This window comes from Epinephelus moara, chromosome 19 (genome assembly GCF_006386435.1).
Source record: "Epinephelus moara isolate mb chromosome 19, YSFRI_EMoa_1.0, whole genome shotgun sequence".
Lineage (NCBI taxonomy): Eukaryota > Metazoa > Chordata > Actinopteri > Perciformes > Serranidae > Epinephelus > Epinephelus moara.
In genome coordinates this window covers 24,151,516-24,174,685 of record NC_065524.1, presented here as the reverse complement: position 1 = coordinate 24,174,685, position 23,170 = coordinate 24,151,516, and the positions used below count along the sequence as shown (strand labels likewise).

Here is a 23,170-nt window from a genome sequence, read left to right as displayed (position 1 = left end):
AAAACACGTGTTGTCTCAAATAATTCTTTCAGCTGGCGCGTGCTTCTTCGTGGCTCCACCACCTGCTGCTCCTGCTGAACCCAGGCACCGAGGCCGAAAGAGGCGTGATCCGGCTGTCCTTACGGATATTTTTATTATCATCATTCAACATGTAGAAAGAACGTGTAATCTATTGAGTCGATTTACAAAGATAATTCACAATCATGAACCTAATCTGGATCTTAAACCTGCTAATTGCCAACTAATTTAACTAAATGTGTTATATTTTTTATATTTTTGTCATGTTTAGATTACGTGTTTCAAAGGCATCTGTGTATTGTGTGAATAACAGAGCGCAATACGAGTTAAAATTGTAATTTCCAATAGTGACAAGCAATATTTATGTGCTTTACTAAATTTACACAAGCACTACGAGTGGTCAGGAGCAGGAGTAGATTTTGTTAGTAGCTACGAAAAGATTGGAGCTACTAAAATACTGATGAATGCGGACACGCACGTAAATTTCTGTCTGCGAACAGTTTACACACAAATTCCTTCTGCTCACGTTTCATGAATGAGACCCAATGTCTTCTGTGTCGATCAGCAGTGATGTGGTGGTTCACTTTTACACTGTGATCTGTAGCCTACAGTTCAGCTTTAGCTTCTAACTATCTTTGTCTTTTTAACCTGTTGTTGCTGCTGAGTCAGTTTGACATCCTGGATATATCCTTCAAACACAGACTGTAGACCCCTCTGTCTGCTTCTCTCTGGAATCACTGTTTCAGTTTTCCAACAGTATGATAATATTTCATCAGGGAGTGCAGTTAGTTACAGTGTGGGCTCCATGCTTACTGCAACAGCTTGTTGGATCATCACAAAGGGGCGGGGTGTAGCGAGAGGTCAATTGCTTTTAAGTTGTTTTGTTTTTCTTAGCGGCAAATGGAAAAACTACAATGTCTCGTTTGTATTGCAATGAGATATGGGCAATTAAAATCAGTGAGGTCTGGTGAAGTCTGCACCCCAAGTGGACTCTCACTCTCATTCTGCAGAAAGTCTGCTTGAGGGCCACTGTGGACTGGATGGATTGTGGCTTTGGACAGCCCTAAGCACTCCAAGACTTCCCAGGAACACGCCTGGAAAGTCCATGAGTCAAGTGTGGTTAACTTTGGACATTTACTTCCAATAATATCGGAATCACAGACAGAATGCTGAAACTGGTTGTACGACTTGCAGCACTTCTTTATTTGTTTGTGTTTGTCTGTTTTCACAGCACACATTTCTTTATGTGCTGTCAGACTGGTGAAGATGTATTCTTCATTTGCCTGTGCTTTGTCTTTAGACGTGAGTTTTCTTAAGAAGTTTATGGTACTCTACATGGTGAAAACGCTGAGTTGACATAAGGTAAGAGCCTTGTTTTTGACTGAACCTACAAAGCTATAGTGGTCTGATGCGCCTGTGGTTCACGTTTGGATGGAAATATATAAATTCAAGTGAGCAGACTGTTTTACTTCACTGCTATTTGACCACTGATAAAGGTCATACTGCTCTGAAAGTGTCAGGTTAGCTTTGCATCTGCAACTGCCTCTTGGTATAGAGCTAACCTGTGACTTCTATTAATATACACAGACTAGGAGATGTAGGTCACAGGGTTTTAGTGCTGTCTTGCAGATAGCCACCATTGAGTCCGAGGCCTACCGTGAAAGTATAGGCCATCTGCTTCTCCCGGTCCACAGGTTTGATGAGCTTCAGGTAGCGGATTATCCCTGTTGGGGTCAGGCCGAAGATCGTGGTGTAGTCATCCAGGGTAATCTTCACCATGGGGTCTTTGGTCTTCCAACAGAAAGATATACAAAAAGAAACACGTTACCATGGTGACATGAGTGTTTCATCTTTTTTTTTTTTTCAAGGCCGCAGCTGTGGGGCTGAGAAAACCTATCAAACAGTACATTTTGATCTGCCAAAGAGTTGAAAAAGTAATCCACTGGCAGGTCTCTCATCTGTCTTCAGAAAACAGTGGCGAAGGAGCTGAGGACAGGACCAGAGACCAATGTATTTTTAACATGAAGTTATCAATAACGCACGGAAGAGAGGAAATTACTTCTGCTAAAACAATGTCCACCCATTACAGCCTCTGTTCCTTTTTAGGGAGAAAATATTGACCGCATTAAGCAGTCCTTTAAGGAATGGATTTTACAGCTATCGTTCAGGGTGTCCAGACGCTAACTAAGCTTGAAAACTTTTTTAAAAGAGGAGCTATTTACCAAAGACGTGTCATCACTGCTGTGGCTAGACTGTGTTAACAAATAAACCTGGAGTCCATTGTGGTCCAATGCTGCGAGTTGGCTTCGATTCACGTCCATCAATGAGTCCTCTTGAGAGAGTTTGGTAAACACAAGGACTGGGTGGCTTATTGATTTTGTTATCTCTGTTTCCACTCTGCTTTGATTTGTTAATCTTCTCCAAAGACTGAGTATAGGGAGATTTTGAAAGACAAACTAAAGGTAGTAGTCATTAGTTTTGGCTGTGTGTTTTCATCCATTCATATATAAATCTATCAGTGCAGTTCGTGTATAATGGAATTTAAAGCATTCGCCACACAAACATGCACACACAGAACCACACAGTTTGCTAAATGTGTCAAACAAATATGTCAGAACACTTCCTTCATCCAACTGCAAACACAATGCAATCAATTCATAAAATATAAATGCTTTTGAAGAGCAAAGTTTGGTATATTCAAAGAGAATAATTGCATAAGTTTTGACTGACTGCAGAAAGCACAGCAAAAAACACATCCATCTGCATATAAAGAAGAAAAACACAGCACAGCAAAACACCCCAAACACACACTCCCAGCAGGATACGAAAGTAAGTCAGTGAGATTAATCTACACACACCTGTCATTACTGGAGACCTGCGCAGCATTTAATTCAGCGTTTATGAAATTTTGAAATAACAGAAAACATGTAATTTCTGCTGTTGCGAACACACTGGAAAGCTCGCAAATTGCTGTTTAGGATGTCTCCAGCAGTGATGAGTGCTCTCAGTTTGTTTTCCCTTTCTGCTATGTGATGCATGAATTAACAGAAGGGATGTCCCGAGTCAATCTTCAGAGCAGGAATCAAGCTGATCAAGGGTTTTATTTAATGGATCAGTATTGGCAATGTAAAGCCTATCCACTTCTGATCCTTTGTTTATTGGAACTTATTGCACTCCAGGTACTGCAGCTGTCAGAGCCGCCCTGTTTCAATGTGTGCAAAACACTGGAACCGCTTTCTAATGCGTAGCATGGCCGACAAATAAACTGCCGACGTCAGTTTCAATTAATAATATCCACAGTGACATTGTGCCACAGCGAGCAAAGTGAGTACTTTACACCAAGCAAACAAAACAAACGCGTTTAACCTTCAGCGTTTTGTTTTAAGTGGAGATGAAGAGAAGTTCCTGTCAAAACTTTTCCTGCCTCTCACCGACATTCCTCTCTGCAAAGATGCTACACAAAAACACTCCAGGACGCTATACGTTAAATATTGTACGAACCCAATTAAGGCTGTGATGCAGGTTTAATGCAGAGCTGTTAAGCAGTCAAATCCCTTAATTGAATTGGCTTTACTGATATAACTGGAGGCCTACTCCAAGCTATTAAGTGTGCACAGTGCAGCTGTATTATGCAGGAAAACATAAATATTGGATTAATCGCTGTATCAAAAGATACGCAATATTAAAAAGACTCACACTGGAGATTAGGAGCAAAAAACTTGATCGGGACATCCCCATTACACTGTGTATGTGTATGTGTGTGTGTGTGTGCCATTGCATCTAAAGCAACCCCTTTACCTACAGGTGTATCACCAGGAGCCAGCTTCAAGGGAAAGAATACAGCAGGAAAATGACTCATGAATGTGCTTTGTGAGTACACAACACAAACACATGAACAAACATGGACCTTTAATCAATATTTAATGATCGCTCTGTGTGTTTGTATGCACACATGCACGGGTGGCGTGAGTAAAGTGTATGCAACAGTGAGCACAGCCTGATAAAGGCCACTTTCTTTCTACCTCCTCAATGTCATTATCCAGAGCGACGATTCCCAGGGGTGCAGTGAGGTTGGCGCTGGCTGAGATAGTTGTACCCACGGGGGAGGACTCGCTCACATAGCCCTGATAGGTAGCAAACTGGAAATACGGCGCCTGGTTGTTCTCATCCAGGATTTCGATAATGAGGTCAGCATAGGCCGGGAGGGGGTGACCGTTGTCCTGTTCGGCCTGAAATAAAAAGACAAGTAACGAGAGAGAAAGACGGAGAGAAAGTCATAGTTAGTGTGTTAAACAAGGCTGTAAGAAAAGTCTACAAATAAAAATCTGATAACCAGCCGCCTGGAAATTTATTAAGAATTTCTAATAATGAAAGTTACACACTCAAGAGTTACGCCGTCCCAACTCTTGTGCCGGCAGGGGGACAGAAAGGCTTAATTTCTCTGAGTGTCATTTCAATTACAAAAAGCTACATTGACTAAATTTAATCAGGGGTCCACTTAGGATTAGGCCTTAGTAATTACCAGAGCACTTAACGCAAATACCATCATTTGTCGGGGAGAGGCAGTAATTAGTGGCTCTTGCTACTCTGTCGAATGGGTGACCAATGATAGAAGGAGGCTCAATGGAAATATTACTCGAGAAGACAGTGCCAGAATTAACCGATTAACTAGCAAACGAGGGTACTCGTACTTGTTTCCAGTGTGGTCTGCGTCTGTGTGCAAATTCAACTGAGCTGAACCCTGTGTGTTTCTGCGAGGTGTCTCTCTGTTTTGCCAGGAAGCTCGAATGAACCGTCAAACAGTCTGATGTGACAAAATCCAAGTTGACAACCTCTTCATCTCTTTGACATGTTTATATCTTTCTCCAAAAACTGACATGCAGCGTCTCGCCATGGAACGCAACTCAATTTAAATGTCACATTGCAAGTCGGGATAAATAGTGAGGTTCAGATTGCTGAATCAGGTAACAGTCCCAAACAAATCCCACCACATGAAGTCAATATACTTCCTTAATCTATAAACTACTGCAAAAACACTAGAAGATGCAGTGTAATTGGACATAATAAATGTTACAACACAGCTTACACATGAATTCCCAGGGCTGTACACTCTCACAAAAATGCATGAGTGAAATGTTGACTCACCTGCATCCAAAACCAGTTTGTATTTGTGTCACGTACAGTGGGAACACGCACCAAACTGTATCGCACAATCACCAGAATGTAAACATCCCTTCCCCTTCATTTCCCGGCACAGTCGGCGGGTGACACGACTGCTAAAGGAGCTCAGTGCACTACCACAAACCCAAATGTGTGTGTTGTCCCAGCTACTCAAACTGTACAAAAACCTATAGAAGCTGTACTTTACCCTAAGCTGTGCCTGACACCAGCCCAGTCAGACAAAACTAAACGAATGTGGTCTCGTCAGGCTGTCACAGCTATCCCAAGCACATATGTCACTATTGGCTCCCACACTTGGATGCTTCAGAAACATTAAGGCTTTAAAAATACAGATGGAGAGGGAGAGTGAGGCAGTTTAAGCCATGACCTGGAACTAATTCTGCACATTAGCTCGATTTCACTGGGCTTGTGTTTCAGAGCGCCGATTGTGACAGAGGAATAAAGTTCTACTGCTAAATGGTAAAGTGCGGGGGCCAAAAAAAAACCTCTCAGTTTTGTGTTTATTGGCTTGTGTGTATTCCCTGTCACTGCAGACCCCTTCTATACACTTCTGAAGTTTTGGCACATCAAGTTGAGTTTCTCTCCAGTTCATGTTTTTATTGGTATCGCAATGTTATCCCAGACTATCTCTCCCAAACATCTCCTACCTTTTTCCCTTATCTGAGCGATAATAAAGAACACCCACACGGCGCTGACCCAAAGATCCAATCTGCTCGCACAAACACCCGAGGGAAAAGTGCTGTCATTGACAGACAAAGTGTGTGTCTGGATGTTCTCTCCTTTTTTTTTTCCTCAACGTCCACATACACACATTTTTGTCTGAGATAGAAAAGACGGGGTGTAGGATTACAGTGTTCCCTGGTGATTTCGCTCTTTAGCGGTGTCCCTATTTCAGGGAGGCAGTGCTAAATGACCTGCGCTCCACTGCTACAACACACATGCCTGCAGGAGATTCACTACTGGCAAAAGTCAAGTCTTTATCAGTCTTGATTCCCCTGTCCTGACTCCATCATCTTTAAAGTGTCATACTGCATCTATTTGCTTTCTTTTTTCTCTTTTAACCAGACACTTTCTATCCATCTCCACCTGCCTTTGTCACTTGTCTTCATTCCACCCCAGTCATCCTGGTGGATATGGCTCTATCAACATCAATCATGACTTCTGAAGAACAATAGATGTGTTTTTCTAAAATTTTCTCAAGATGCTGCAGCTCACTCCACCACAGGCTTTTTTCCCCTTTCCTAAAGCATTAGCTATGTACACCACATACTGTGCTGCATCAGAGCACTCTCAAGATACCCAAGTCTAATTCTCACTTCCCTGCCCCTTGGAGTCCTTGAGCAATAGTTCCTCCCCCTCTCTATGAGTCAGGTAGATAAGGCTCCTACAGTACCATCCTTCACACTTCCCTCTATCTTGGTGTTTTCCTGCTCCCCCTTTGAACCGTCTCCCTTCCCCTAGCTATGCACAATCCTCCTGAAGACATGCAAAATGCCTCTCACATGATCAATCTCGCCTCGCCTTCTCCCTCTTGTGGAAATCAGCTCTTCCTCTCATCTCTTTGCTCCCCAGCTATCCCGGTAAACAGCAGGTTACACAGCGCTTAGAGGTGTCTAGAGGTTAGTGATGGGTGGATGGAAAGTTCATCTGCACTTGTGCTCTGCAGCAGCAGCACCGAGGCAATCCCTGACTCTGCTCGAAATTAGGATTCATGAGAGTGCAGCAACCTGTCCTCCTGCTAAGTCCATAAATCATAACATCTTTTTCACCCTCATCTCCAAAGCAGTTAAAGATAAGGTTAATGGCCTTCAGGACTTATCTAGGTGGAGTGGGTATGGGTGCATGCTTAAGTTATCGAGATATGAGTTAAACTTGATGTGACACAAGCACATTAAAGATATGAGTACAGAATTGTTTCATAAAACTTTGTTGACCTAAAGTGGAGGCAGCAGGATAATCAATATTTTACCTTGGACTGTACCCTGATAAGACCGCAAGTTCCATCTGGTTCAGTAAACACATATTTCTTTCATATTTTGGGCAATGGGTTTCCATGACTTAAAACCAAGTTTCATTTTGCGATTTCTGTCCGAGCATGAACGGTATGCATAATAAATGAACCACAATAAATCTCAAGTAGATTTGCACTCAACAGTGTTTCTGTGGCGGGTTTAGTTACAATCAAAGTCACACAGTAAGCCTTGCCATCAGTAAAAGTGACTGTAACTTTTTACACAGTAAAACTGATTCTGAGCTGTATTATTTACCTTGATGATGAGCGTGAACCTTTGATACAAGTCCCTGCTGATTGGCTGCAGAACACGCAGCTCTGCAGTGGTTCTGTTCAAGGTGAAATACTCCGGATATGTCGCTGGATGACCTGCAATAATGAAGAAGAACACTGACAGGTTTGGACTCGGATCACCTTACGAAAACATCAGAAACACCAGGACGAACATTCAGAAGTCGAGTCATGACAAGCCGACGACGCCAAATACATTAAATGTGTACAATCAATCAAGATACATGATGGACCTACCGACCAGGATGTAGTAAAGAATATTAGGTCTGTCTGATGGGGGCTGTATGTTTCTGTCCATGTCCACAGCCCGGATTGCAGGGGTCACATTCAGTGGGTTCAGTTTGCTCTGCAACAAGGGGAGGGAGGGAGGGGGAGTCAAGTCAACAACACAGCGACACAATCAAATGCAAATCTGTTTGTTGTCTGTTGACTGTGTAGTTGTATCCTATAGTCGCACAGATATTGTCTCCTAAAATAACATTGAGTGCATCATTATGCAAAGACAGGAATTTCGGTGTCTTATGAAGTGGAAAATTCCACTTAGAAAGGATATCATCAGCTCTGGAAAACATATTGTGTGTGCAGTATATCAGTATGGCTGCTGTATAATTTTATGCATTGTGTTGTATCTCACTTTAAATTGTGCTCCCCCAGATAAAAACAGCTCTATAGAAAAGTTGCCCTGAACTCTTTTCCTGGCTCATTAAACTGTTTTATGCTTTTGAAGGGGATGGGAGAGCGATTGGGCATTCTTAAAGACTGAATATTAGGACTTGAAAAAATAAAAGACAATAATACAAATAATTACAGCCTTGCAGTTGTATGCCTCCACCAATCAGTCAAGTTGCAGTTTACATCCATGCCTGTCCAGACAATGATCAATGGACAATTGTCCAGACAATTCAGACAGCTACAATATCGAAAACTGGATACTTTGCAGACATCTCCAATCCGGCAGCACAGACGATCTATACAGTTACCACAGTTTCAAGTTTGTCACCCAAGATAGTGTCATCACTTTCCGTATCTGACCAAATGTCTCCCCTTCTGTTCCTGAGTTATGAGGTTGAGAAGTGGCCAGAAAAGTGTTTAAGCAGAACATTATGGCATCACAGTGAAGCTGACCTTGAAACTTTTGGATATAAAATGTCATCACTTCATTATTTTATCCTGTTAGACATTTGTGAGCAATTTTGTCACATTATTAATTCTTTAATGGCCAAAAAACTTGTTTTGTGAGGTCACAGTGGCCTTGATCTCTGAACACAACCCTAATCACTAAATTGCTGGGTCCAAGTGAATGTTTGTACCAAATTTGAAGAAATTCCCTCAAGGTGTTCCTGAGATGTCACGTTCCCGAGAATGAGACTGGCGCAGGTTCACAGTGACCTTGACCTTTGATCTCCACAATCTAATCCATGGGTCTTTAACAGGGGGTCAGTGACCACATGGGGGTCCTCAGAGTTGCTGCAAGGTAGGACGCTAAATTATTGTTTGATAAATAAAAATGTTTCCCCAAAATTAAAATAAGTCTGAAAATACACATTAACATGAATCCAATATATGAGCAAAGATAATGATTCATGAAAACACTTAATTCACAGTACAAAACATTAATGATAGACTAACTGTTACCCTTGGATCTTTTTGCAATCATGTGGACTAGCTAATGTTTAATCACTGTGCTGCACATATCCATAACAGTGAGGCCAGCTCTAACAGTTACTTAATATTGAAAGACTGACCTATTGGCTATATCAAAATTATTATTACAAGCATACAGACATTGTTGTGAGCCACAAGGGATCATTTTGTAACTTATCAAGCAAGAGACCAAGGCCCAATCCCAGTACCCCCCCCTTGTCCACTACCCCTTAGCCCTTGGCCCTACCCCTAGCCATTGCCCACGACCCCTTGGCCCTCGAAATGAAGCAACGAGGGGTAGGGGTTGAAATCTTTCCCTAGGAATTGGAACACCACTCACTACGTCACCGCGTAGATTGCGTTCACGCATATATAACTATTTTAAACAGGAAGCTGTGAGCCATCTACATTTCCAGCCTGCATCTACAATGGAGTCACCAGTTGAGTTCATCCTACCGCCCGTGTTTGCATTATTCATCATGCTTTGTTTGATGAACAACAGACGACAGGGGACTTCTGCTAGCTAGATAGCTAGCTAACCAGCTAACATTACGAGGCAGCATTGTTATACTAGCTGGCGTGTTATCGTAATGTGAAAAATCCGACAATTTTGCAGAACAGGACAGATGACAGATGCCAGATAGTGTGAGCTAGCTAGCTAGCTTACAAGCAACCTGACAACGGTAACGTTAGCTATGTATGAACTTTTTCCCCCGTCTCTTGCTCGGTGGTAGCCATGGCAACGTCTACCCCTCCCTGGCAGGTCAGCATCTGAAATCCCTTGCTCCGAAGGGCTAGTTTCATACCCACTACCCCTCGTTACGCCCCCTCCCCCTACACATAAAAGGACACCCCTACCCCTCGCGGGAACGCGCAAATGTAGGGGTAGGGCCAAGGGGGGGTATTGGGACTAGCCCCTACTTCCTTGTCCAGCTCAGAAACCAATAGCGAAAGTGCAGAGGGGAAGGCTAACGCACCTAGTCATGCCATAACCGCTGCTGACTTAGCAGATACAAGCAAATACCACAAATATTCTGACAATTTTCTCAAGTGCGACTCAGAATATATGTAGTAAGGGGTCCCTGCTTCGTCTCTTCTTCTTCAGCTAAAGGGTCCTTGACCTAAAAGACCTTGAAGCCCCCGATCTAATAAGTTCATCCTTGACTCCAAATTTCATGGAAATTCTTTCCAGGCGTTGTTGAGATACCGCCTTCAAGAGAATGGGACGGACAAACAAACAGATGGACAACCTAAAAACATAATGCCCCAGGCCTCAGCTGTCATCGGCACGGAGACATAAAAATAATAGCTCTGATATGTAATTAAAGAACCACATTCCTGATGTAGGCCAGTGCCTTCGCAGTCATAATCCATAGCAAACTGGACAATTATTAGGATATTTAATTAATGAGCCAGTGCTATTAGATCTATTTCTCATCAGCCTGTTTCTAAATATGCCTAATAGAGCTGCACATCAAGGCTAATCTGTTTGTGGTGCTGTAGGCTACTTTTCCTGCTCATGCATACTCAGACATCATCAGCACTAATTACCCGGCTCTACCTCGACACTTTCGCAACAACATATGGCTAAGTGGGAATATGTTTAGCACATCACATTTAAGAATACCTCTCCTCATGCACAATGCCTCCATATGGCTGATACAGTATCTGTGGCTATGCTGAGAGGCCTGTGCTAAACTTCCTTAGCGTAGACAGGCACATGGCTAACAGCTCTCTGGCAGGAAGAATCCCTCCCTGAGGGGGTATATTTATATCCCTCAGCTCTGAAGTAATCCTTACACCCCTCCCTAACCAGCCCTCTCGCTTTTACAATGTCTGGAGGTGCGCTAAATCAAATCCCCCTAGCTCTGCACAATGATGATTAGCTATAATACCCTCCTCCAGCAGTCATTATCCGGGGGACTCCAGAGCCTACATTATATCCCCCCAGGGCAAAAAATAAATACAGATCAACTTAATAATGCCTGTCTAGCCATTGTGATTAATTACAATACACTCATCAATTATGAGAAGACAAATCTCCCCGTGGACAGACATGTTAGCATAATGGTTACACTGCAGAATGGAGAAAAATCAAAGACTAGCAAAAAACTGACTGAAAATTGCAAAGCTGATGTAGGCCATTCCTTAAAAACTGTTATGAAATTAAATTGCACACTGCTTAAGAAGAGTAAAAGAACGAACATAGGAGGTAAATGTAATGAAACAGACTCAATACACACTGACAATATTCCTAAATGTGTAAGAAACAACCTATTGAGAGAGATGTCACTGTAGAGTAAAGGAGAACGTGCCATCACTGTAACATCAGACCTCATTGGTATGAAGCTTTGGCATGATGAAACAATGCAATGTTCAGAAGGGAAAAAGCATAAGACAGGGAGAAAGGCCAACATTTTCTCACACCAATGAAAAAAGCTTTGGTGTGTGCAGCCGGTGCTCCCAGGTCCTGCATACTTAGCAGTCTGCAAACCTTTTATCATAAATTATACATTACATGGGCAAACTCTGAATTGAAAGTCTGGACAAACAACTGTGACTCACTATGGCAGCTTCCCCTTAACCACAGCTACAGACACACACGCACACACACGATAAGTTATATTGCACACAATTTTTTTAATACTCCCTCTCTCCCTCCAGGCATCAATCTACAACATTTGATTTTTTCAACCAATCTATGGAGCTCCCATTGTGACATTATTGCAGGCTTTTGTGTTATTTAATCTCTCTCTCAGTTCAGTTCAACTCACTTCAACTCTCCTGTTCAAAATATGTCAAGCCAGTACACTTAACCCACACTCGATGCAGTCTTTTCCCATAACTGCTTCAGCAGCATTCTCAGATATGTGTATACAATAATTTCATCACGCTTCACTTGGTGGTGCCAATGAAACTATAAATTGGGCTGCCAAGCTACAATTAACAAAAACAATAAAAGAACTTGGCACTTATTTGTAGAGCAGTTCCATGTATTAATAAACTAAAATGCTTTGACATAAAAGTAATTTTTTACATTAATAATATACTGCCTAAAACAGAGACAAAATATACTGGCAGGTCGACAAAATAAAAGACTTTTTGTTGATCGAGAGCGAAAACACAGACAAGAATATTCACACCTTTGGGCAATTTGGAGTTTCCAATTCACACCTCTACAGTGCCTTTGGACTGTTGGAGGGAACTGGAGCAGTCAGAGGAGACTCATGTGATGATGCGGAAAACATACAAGCTTCACACACAAAGGAGCCGGGCTAAGATTCAAACGTTCCTACTCTAAGGACAACACGATGCCAACCTCAATTCAGTCAAGTCCAGTAAATCCAATCAAATCCAATCCAGACTACTCCAGTCCAATCCAATTCAATTCAGTTCAATACAGTCCACTCTCGTCTAGTCTAGACTGCTGATGAGGACTGTGTTACACTGTTGTAACCCCCAGAACAAGCAAGTAAGAGTTGAGATTGTTTTGTCAGCCTCTGTTTCCAAGATCAAGAATAAACAGGCTCAACTTTTATGAGGAGTCCTAGACCAGGGCTGCCTCCTAATAGTTGACCAAATGGTACCAGAAAGGAGCTGCGCCTTGTCAAAATGAATTAAATGAATTTAATTGGAAAAGACAGACACAGGAGGTATTTACTCAGCAGTCAGACAGGAGTCACATTAATTTCCAGGGCTGGTACCTGCGGTTATTCCACAGGCTAGTTAATAACATGTCGGGCAGGAAATCCAAAGTGTGGGATCATTTTGAGAAGGTGAAGGACGAACCCAAGGTGATATGTAAACTCATCTTCATTGGTCGACTACAAACATGACGTATCATCTGAAACATGTCAGTAGCTACATGCCCATTAGCCACTTAGCACAATCATTACTGCTTTGCCGACAGCGTCATTAACAGGCGGCTCGCTCAGTGTGTGACGTGCACTTGTAGATAAAATATAGGCCTATATTAATGAAGGTTCATTAGTACGGTTTTGTATTTCTCTGTAATGTAGCACAGTGTTAACAATGTTACTGATACTATTCTTTCTCACACCTTCAACTCAAACCATTGTGTTGCCCCGCCCAAAATATATAAACTAATAATTAAATTAATATCACAAACACGCTGGCGACTAGTCGACTAATGGCCCTAAATGACGACTATTGGTTGACCAGGAAAATTCTTAGTCGGGGGGAGCCCTATCCAAGACATCCTCTGAATCATGAAAAGTTAATACTTCTCTATTTCGAAGGCAACTGATCAGACTCCATCTACTGATGAGGATCATGTGATATGATCGAAAGCTCCAGAACAGTATTAAATGAACCTTAAAGTGAGATTGTTTTGAAAAGCAGTACTTCACCCACAAAATGATCATTTGTCTGTATCAATTAGTCATGCCCTTTTACCTTGAAAATGTGAAAACAACTTTTTTTTTCCATGCATGCCTCCATGGAAACAGTTCATTTTATTTTACTGATACTCCGAGCACCAGAGAAGACCTTATTTCATTCAGATTTACAGGCATCTCAAAAAACAAGTGGTGACTTTCTTTCTCTGAAGCTGTCATAAAGTCAGAATATGTGTCCAGAATATGTTGATTGTATTTCCCGTCTTAGTTGAGCAACAGTTTCATGTAAAGGACTTAAAGGTCCAATATGGATGCCTGTCCCAAATATAGGTCTGTTAAGTTCAGTGATTTAAGCAAATAATAACAATAAAGACACAATAGCCTAAACCTTATTTATCCAGTCATATGCTCAAAACCTCTCAAATACATGCATTTTCACTGGTCTAATCCGATACCATAATTCAGTACAGTCCAACTCAGACCTTTTCATGCACAGAAATACACAGTAGATATACATTTCTTTAGAAATAGATCAACTGTTTACAGATATACATATAATTTCTGTTGGTGCACCACCTCAGACTCTTTATCTCAGCTGCCACACCATCTCACTCTCTATTTTTCTTGCCTCTATGAATTCCAGTGGCGTTTGGCTGTCATCCCAGGTCAACTCAGCCTTCAGCTCTAATTGCTGGTCCAACAGACCAGAAAATGCCCCTGGAATTACCATGCTGAGACACAACAGCAAAGCTTACTCTGCCTCCAGGTGTGGAGGCAAAAACAAGGTGTAAGGGGACAATTAGGCTATTTAACAGGTGTAGCACGGTCAGACATTTAGCAGGGATATATATACGCAGCACAATTTTATCACAGATCTGAATTATGTGGCACCATGCACACACAGGATGACAGATGAAAGAACAACCCGCATGCATGAAAACAGAAATATGCACATACTATTAAGAGGAGGAATTCTGTCAAAATGACCTTGTGGAGCAGCAGAGTGTTCACACTTTCCTGTCTGCCTGGTTCTTACCGGTTCAGTGAATTCAGGGATGGCAACACGATAAGTGAGGGGGTTGCAGTCGCGGGTGTTGTTCACCAAAATGCAAGGCAGGAACATGGGGCCCAGGTCGTCCCCGTCCAGAACATCCACAGTCAGAGTTGTAGTAGCTGTTCGTCTGTTAGGTGGGTACGGAGCTCGGTCCTGGAGGATGAACAAACGATTTCAATTCAAACCTTCCATCTCCCAGATGAACTGTTGCGTTGTGCACTGTGGCTACACACTGCTCTGGCTTAAATCAATATACCATGTTAAACTATGACAGATCTCAGAAGCTGTTCAGCATATATTACAGGGGTGGGCGTTATGGAAGCTCACAGACAGCATTAATTCTGTTTTTATTCTTTGTTTGTTTGGTTGAAGGAAAGGGCACTGGAACATATTTTCTTATGCTTCACATTGAACATTATTAAAATATTTTCTGCAGTAAAAATATAAATAATTTTACTGTGTGATCACAACAACAAATGCTACAAAACAACAACCTTAATGCCATATGGAAAATTTATGTCAAATTTACAATTTAAAGTTGGCTTTAAGGAACAATTTAAGAGAAACACTCTAACAAATGGTTTGTTGACTACAATATTTTTACATTATAAAAGTATATCCTTTGTAGAGAGCTTGTCAACTTGAACTCCGGTTTTAAGGCTCCCTCTTGTCCATGTACTTGAATAGAGGAGATGTTATGATGCAAACAACATGCCCAACATTTCTCAAACCAAATGGAACAGCACGTCTCCTCTGCATTCTACTAAACCTTTCCTTCTTAAGGAAATAATGCTTGGCAATAAAACATATCTTTTCAGCCGCTACCCTTAAAGATTTCCCCTCGTGGTGCTGTTGCTTCCCAGAGTGGTACCCTGAGAAGTGAACAGCACAGCACTTCAAAGATTGGCGCTGTTGGTGTAATTGAACTCTTGACACAAGCAGCGCAGAGTTCTAGTAAATACCATGTCTTCCTTTTTTCTCTACTCTGACGTCCTCTTGCAAGAGAAAATGAAATCTCCCTGAAGGACCTCTTGTCGGGCTAAAGGGTTGAAGTCTTTTGCTCCCTCATGCAGGAAATGGAGAGAATTGGAGACATGTTGTTGACTGCTGAATTATCATCTGTCCTGCAGTACTTCCATTTTAAAGTATAGAGTGTAATATCTGACCGCTGCTTGTTAGTATAATTAGTCAGTGATTTGAAAGTGAATATAATGATGTGAGATGCTTTTTCTTCTAAAGAGAGATTTTGTATATCAAGACTCCTAGCTTTGAAAGCAGAAGGCTTTGAAACATCCAGAACTGTTTCTCTAGTTAAAGTCAAATTCTGGACCAGTGGCTTTGCGGTGACTCTTGGTCAACAGACATCGACTGCCTAATGGCTTCGGGTAAAGCCTGGAGAAAAAGCATACAACTGCCTTCACTGGCATCATTAGGAGTGCTTGTTTTACAGTATTTTCTTAGATATGTAGCCCTGTGAAGAGTGTGAAGGAAAAGTCATGCCCTCAAGTAAAATATATAATTATACATCCATAATTACATCTGATATGCACAGCTGTTCCACTATAGGCTGCAGACAGTTTTCTTAGAATGCCTCAAAGACAGCTTCAATCAAGTAGCAATGAAACCTTGGAAGGTTCAATCCTCTCTTAATATTGCTGACTGCGAGCAATCACTGAATTAGTATTAGTTAAGTGTGAGTTAAACAGCTTGTTTGTGTGATGTCCTTACACTGACTGCTTACTGAAAAATCTCTAATTGCATCTTGTTAATATGTAAAAAAGGAACAAGAATCCCTTTTATGATTGGTGAAACTGAAAATGAAAAGGATGGTTTGCTGAATGATGAGTACATTTTTAAAAAAAAAAGAGAATATACACCAGGTCTTGCTTTAAAGCTGCACTCAGGAATAGAAATTATGCAGTGTAAGGACTTGAATTCATTGAAGCAGCAAACTATTGACTTCATGTTCAAAACATCCGCCTCCTAAAACCCTAAAATAACTGAAAGGTTTGAAATACGGAAGAAACACAGTAACCCTCTTAGGCCAGGGAAAAAACAGGTCCTTGAGTGCTCCCATTCCACACTCCGAATGAAAATTTGTGAACACAGCTGCTGCTAGTGAATATAAAGCACATCCCGAGATATCCGTTTAGTGGCGTTGAAGAGTTCTTTACCCTCAAGGTCAAAGCTGAGGTAGACACACTCAATGAAATGTATAAAATCAAAGCCTATTTTTAACCTGTTGATACTGAATCAAAAGTGATTGTGGTTGTGCAGATTAGCTCACTTACATTGGCTTGGACCAAAACCAGGTAGCGAGTTCTCTCCTCATAGTTTAGCCTCTCTGCCAGAATAATGTGTCCTGAAAGGGTGTTTGCGACACTGACTGTGCTGTTAGATGCCTGAAAGAAAAACAAAGTCGATATAATAAGACAGAAAGAAAGGCGGATGGGAGCAATAAGTCTTGGTTGTTGAAGAAATTTACAATGGTGTAGAGGGTGTTTATCATGGCGTGACTTGTCCATATACCGGGTCATTGGGGTTGTAAAGGATGCCGTATTCTATATGTCCATTTGGCCCGTCGTCAATGTCCGTAGCTCCATTATTTCCTGAGAAGCCAGTGAAAATGGTGGTTCCAACTGGTGTGAGCTAGAGGAAAAATATGAGCAGGGAGAATGAAAAGTCAACAGCTCAAGCAGCCCCCTGTGAGTTTAACATCTACTTACAGCAGAGAGCCCATGCATATAGCTATTACTGTTGCCACTCCAGCCCATTAGTATACAAAAAGAAAAAAAGAAAATCAAAACGGGGAAATGTTGCAGTCAGCAGCAGTCTGAAGGCTTACGCACAGTGCTGACAGAATAATAAAAAGTAAGTATGAGAACCACTGCTGTTCCCCTGAGCCCTCAGCAAAAGTCCACAGGACCAGGCAGTGGGCAGGAGGGCTTGTTCAGGGGAGAAGTTGACAGCAACGTAGAATGACTCACTATACTGCTGGGGCTGCTGCATATGGCTATGATAACCCACTGTGACAGGAATTCCAAACAAGCGATGTACACAATGTGGGAGCAATGGAGATGAAAGTTGTTGCCCAGAACTCGGCAGGGAAATACAGTCTTAAAGTCTTAAAACACATAACTGTAAAGTCAGAAGATGCATTGTTTTAAATCAGGGCAGGTGATGCAGGTTCGTTTTGGAGGCAAAAAAGGTTGTCCTATCTGGTTCTGATAAGACTTGTACAGTGGCATGCAAAAGTCTGAGCACCCATGATCGACATTTCCTTTACTGTGAATAGTTAAGTATGTCGAAGATGAACTGATCTCCACAAGGCAAGATGAAACATGCTTTTCAACATTTTAAGCAAGATTATTTTTGTTTTGTACAATATTAGAGTGAAAAAAGAAAAGGAGCACCATGAAAAGGCACCCCAAGACACTCCAGCTTTCAGACAACTTAATTGGTTTGTTAGGGCTATGGCTTGTTCACAATCATTGTTAGGAAAGGCCAAGTAATACAAACTTCAAAGCTTATAAATACTCTGACTCCTGAAACCTTGTCCTGTCAATCAGCAGCTATGGGCTCCTCTAAACAGCTACCTAGCACTCTGAAAACTAAAATAATTGATGCCCACAAAGCAGGAAAAGGCTGTAAGAAAATAGCAAAGTGTCGCAATGTAGCCGTTTTCTTCAGCTCATATTGTAATTAAGAAATTGTGGTTAACAGGAACTGTCCATGTCAAGTTGAGTTCTGGAAGAACGAGAAAACTTTACAAGAGAGCTGCTCGTAGGATTGCTAAAAGGCAAATCAACACCCTTGTCTGACTGCAAAAGACCTGCAGGAAGATTAAGCAGACTCTGAAGTGGTGGTGCATTGTTCTACTGTGCAGCAACACCTGAATAAATATGACCATCATGGAAGAGTCATCAGAAGAAAACCTTTCTTGCATCCTCACCACAAAATTCAGCATTCAAACTTTAAAGGGAACATCAAAACAAGCCTGTTGCTTTTTGGTCTTATGGATTGATAAAGTTAAAATAGATCTTTTTGGATGCAATGACAGAAGTTATTTTTTGGGAGAAAAAAGGGTGCAGAGTTTCATAAAAAAAACTGTCAAGCACAGGGGTGAATTGATCAGGCTTGTGCTGCAGCCAACGGAACAGGGAACATTTCACGGAAAGAATGGATTCAGTTAAATTCCAGCAAGATCTGGAAGCAAAAAAATCACACCATCTGTAAAAAAACTGAAGATGAAGAGAAGATGGCTTCTACAACAGGACAAATCCTAAACACACCTCAAAATTCACAATGGACTACCTCAAGAGGTGCACCTAAGGTATTGCCGAGGCCTTCACAGTCCCTCGACCTAAACATCATTGAAAATTTGTCGATAGACCTCAAAAGAGCAAGACAGCCATAGCATCTTGCAGAATTAGAAACCTTTTGCTGGAAGAATGGGCAACAAACAAGAACTGAAAGACTCTTTGCTGGTTCCAAAAACTGTTTAGAGGCTGAGATACTTGCCAAAGGGGGCACTACCAAGCACTGACCATGCAGGGTGCCCCAACTCTTGCTTCAGGCCCTTTTCCTTTTTTTTGTCATTTTAAAACTGTAAATGATTGAAATTAATTTTTTTTATCTTGCTTAAAATATTGAAGAAATGTGTCATCTTTAACATACTGGCATTTGGAAATCAGGTCATCTCCTACTTGCTTAACTATTCACAGTAAATGAAATTTTGACCAGCGGCGCCCAAACTTTTGCATGAAACTAAATAACTCTTCTGACCCGTAAGTTTGCATAAATACATACTAGATTTACCAAATGTACAAACTTTAGAAAAAAAGAACAGATACTTTGACTGTTATATCTTATAGGGATGTTGTGCATTAAAATGCTATTCTAGTAACAGTGAGTGTGTTTACATGGGCATGAATAACCTCACTTGTGGAGAAATGAAGAAAGAAAGTTTTTTGGTAATGAAAGAGGCTGTGTATTCTCATCCACTGCTCCCTTTCCTACGCAGTGATAGTGACATTGACAGTCTGGCACAGGTGTAGATGACAGTAATATAAGAGAAGTGTAACATAAGCTCCTTTCAAGAATAATGTTAGCTTGGTATAGAGTTTGTGTACGGCTGAGAGACAGAGAGAAAGAGGGAGACAGCGGTCAGTGTTCAGAGCAGACAGCTGTTGGTGATCAGAGCAGTGAAGGAATTAGCAGTTAGGCTGTCAAGTGGTGGTAAATGTACAATGAAGTGTCTCATATTTCCTGTCGCTCTCATCTCTCATTGCTCGTTTGTTTTTGTAAGCATCACAGGTGCCTGTGCAAACTGACCACAGTAATCAGTAACTGGGAAACCAGTATTTTTCATGTATAGAGAGAAAACGCACAACACAATTTCTTTGTGCTCATTAAACATCCATCCATTTTCATACACTATCTGGGGCCGGGTCGCAGGGGCAGCAGGCCAAGCAAGGCACCCCAGATGTCCCTCTCCCCAGCGATGCTTTCCAGCTCCTCCTGAGGGACCCCGAGGCGTTCCAAGACAAGATGAGATATGTAATCCCTCCAGCATGGTCTGGTTCTACCCTGGGGGCTTCTACCAGTGGGTCGTGCCTGGAACACCTCTAATGGAAGGCACCCAGGAGGCATCCTGATCAGATGCCCGAACCACCCCTTATCGAAAGGGGTCATCCCTTTTGATGCGAAGGAGCAGCGTCCCTACTCCGAGCTCCCTCCAGATGGCTGTGCTCCTCACCCCATCTCTACCCAGGTCTAGGGCTGCGACTAACGATTATTTTCATTGTCGACTAATCTGTCGATTATTTCTTCGATTAGTCGACAAATCATTTCATCGAAAAATGTGTTAAAATGTCAAAAAATGTCGGTCTGTCTCTCCCAAACCCCAAATTATGTCTCTAATGTCTTGTTTCGTACTCACGCTAAAGGGTTTTAGTTCAATGTCATGGGAGAGTATGTAAAGCTGCCAATATTTCAACGTTAGAAGCTGCAATAAGAGTATTTTGGGGTACTTTTATAATACTTTTCTATGAAAAATGACTCAAACCGATTAGTCAACTACTAAAATAGTCACAGATTATTTTAATAGTCAATTAGTCATCGATTAGTCAACTAATCGTTGTAGCCCTACCCAGGTCATAATCATATTTGGGGTAATTGGCACCTTAATGTGGTGGAGGGGTTTGCATGTCCCTGTGATCCTAGGAGTTGTGCTGTCCAAGGCTAAAAGCACATAGTAGTCCCCCAAGGCAATAAAACATAGGACTTCGATCATGTGGCACATTTGGACTATGAGTACCTTGATCGGTATGGAGACACCGGGGCCACCATCCTATCAGCCCACCACCCACAAGGACAGGAATCAGGGTCAGGTGCCGTGTGTGCCAAGCAGCAAGCAGGGACCAGGCACCAGCCATGCTGATCCCTGGCATCGCAGACTGGCTCATAAACAGGTAATCATTGCAAACACACTCAATGTTGGAAAAATATATTGTACAGAAATGTGGTAAAAGATATTTAACTTTAAATACCAAAACTGAGACCCAACAATAGTGTGTAGTTTACTAGAAGAAGAAGTTTCTCAACAATATTTGAACAGTTGGCACCAGTGGGCTCAGATTCAAAGCAATTCTATGCTGGATTTGAGAGCTCTGGTGACCCCACTGGTACTGTCAAAAAACGATTCTGTGGCAGACAGTAACGCATGACACTGTGCCCTCCTTTTGTGGAACCAACTCAGGGACACTGTGATGAATGGGCTGAACCCAACACATAGACCACACCAATTTTCTCTAGGATTGGCTCATTTTTCAAAGCTAACAAAAACTTGTGCAATCAGAAAAATTCAAAAGAAGCTGAAGCAAACATTGAAATTTGGCACAAATGTGTTGAGTTACAAATCCTGCAAGGTCGCTCCCTTACCTCATTCACTGCAACATAGTAGCGTGGCTGCTGAAACCGAGGGGTGTTGTCATTCCTGTCCCTCACAACGATCCGTACCTCGTGCAAAATGACAGTACCGACCAGCTCGTTGGTGCATTGGACCTGAACCACAATGGTGGTGATGTAGTTGGGAGGCTGAGAGAAAGAGAAGGACAGGTTACTGATGTACAATGAAAGTGGTTATTTATGTTCTAATGTCCTGTCTTCAAACATACAGACCTGCACTTGACTTGAGTCATAATAAGCAATTGCATATAAGCGTATTATTGTTTTCTGGAGAACAATATTTGTCTGAGATGGTAAAATAAGAGCTGCACCGACCTTCATGGGTTTCAGGTACCTACAATGAACAAGCTATCGAACCAATACAGCAAATAAACAATGGGCACAAATGATACTCGAAGTAATGAGAAAGAGGTGAAAGAGGCATTGATAAAAACATGTTTACCAGCATCCACCAGGGTTGAACCAATTCATTTAAATCACCGTATGTTTTGGTGAACAGTATTCTAACACTGATTTTATCCTGACTGAGTCTACCAAAGTCTGGATGAAATAACCAAACAAAACTGCCCTTCAGTCCTCTTGTTAATCACGTTGCCTGAGTGGTATTAGTACAAACAAATCACTGCTATTGTGTTTGTTAATTTCAAGCTGGAATGTGTAGTCTGATTTTGCTTTTTGAATATTACATGTAATAAATTATTAAAATGTCTGATCAAACAGAGAGCTGCGAGCCTTGTGCCATGTTCTGTTTAAAATGTATATTGGACAACAGCAGCTTGTCTCCTTGCCACCGCTACTTGTCAGACATCCTCTGAATTTAGAAACAGTAGTGATGTAATGCAGCCTGGTTAGCGTCTCCCTCCTCCTCTCTCCTTCTCACTCGCAGGGGTTTGACTCCCATGTGCTCCTCCAGTATTGTCATGTCTCCTGTTAATTGGCCATAATTTCGGCGATTTCCCATTAGCAGCTTTATGTATAGCTCCCTCCCTATAGTGCCTAACCGCACACGTCAAATACAGCCTCTTTCCCACAGCAGTCACAACACTTAACACCCAGTGCTCCCTACACCTCATATCCTATACTGTACCACTTAGACTGATCTGTATTCACTGCAGGTTCTCTGGATACCCTCGAGAACTGAACACATTACATACAGACGTAGAGACAGCGTCTGCATTTATTCATTCACTTACTATTCAGTATTTAGCGCTATGGGTGAATTATCATGCTACACTGAGACCACTGACCGCTGACTCAGTTTGTAGCTAAACAACAGTTAAAAAAAAACCCATCATGAATAAAAATGTGTTATTAAACAAGGAGCAATGGGGAAATAGTGGTGATTAAACGGTTAATGTAAGAACAACTGGTCAGAATCAAGATTAATTGCCTTATTGTATTGGTAATTTTGACATGATTGCTATTATCTTATCTTATACTATATAATGACGAAAACTGTGTGTGTGTGTGTGTCTGTTCCACGTTTTTATCCTCACTGACTTGGTCAATCCATGTGAAATTTGGCACAGTGGTAGAGGGTCATGGGAGGATGCGAATGAAGCAATATTATATCAATTGGCCAAAGGGGGGCGCTATAGCAACCGAATGAAATTGCAAACTTTGAATGGGCATATCTCATGCCCC

The 23,170-nt window shown here is 41.7% G+C and overlaps 1 protein-coding gene across 1 annotated transcript in view; it reads right to left on the bottom strand.

The window, feature by feature from the left end:
- LOC126407096 (protocadherin-15-like) overlaps nucleotides 1–23,170 on the bottom strand; it is a 329,125-nt gene that overhangs the window by 147,889 nt on the left and 158,066 nt on the right. Inside the window, exons 7-14 of the mRNA XM_050071779.1 lie at nucleotides 21,500–21,655; nucleotides 17,087–17,206; nucleotides 16,849–16,959; nucleotides 14,540–14,710; nucleotides 7,739–7,847; nucleotides 7,467–7,579; nucleotides 4,041–4,247; nucleotides 1,675–1,809 (exon numbers count right to left, since the gene is read on the bottom strand). Of these exons, the coding sequence (XP_049927736.1) occupies nucleotides 1,675–1,809; nucleotides 4,041–4,247; nucleotides 7,467–7,579; nucleotides 7,739–7,847; nucleotides 14,540–14,710; nucleotides 16,849–16,959; nucleotides 17,087–17,206; nucleotides 21,500–21,655 (1,122 nt within the window). The remainder of the gene's footprint in view (nucleotides 1–1,674; nucleotides 1,810–4,040; nucleotides 4,248–7,466; nucleotides 7,580–7,738; nucleotides 7,848–14,539; nucleotides 14,711–16,848; nucleotides 16,960–17,086; nucleotides 17,207–21,499; nucleotides 21,656–23,170) is intronic.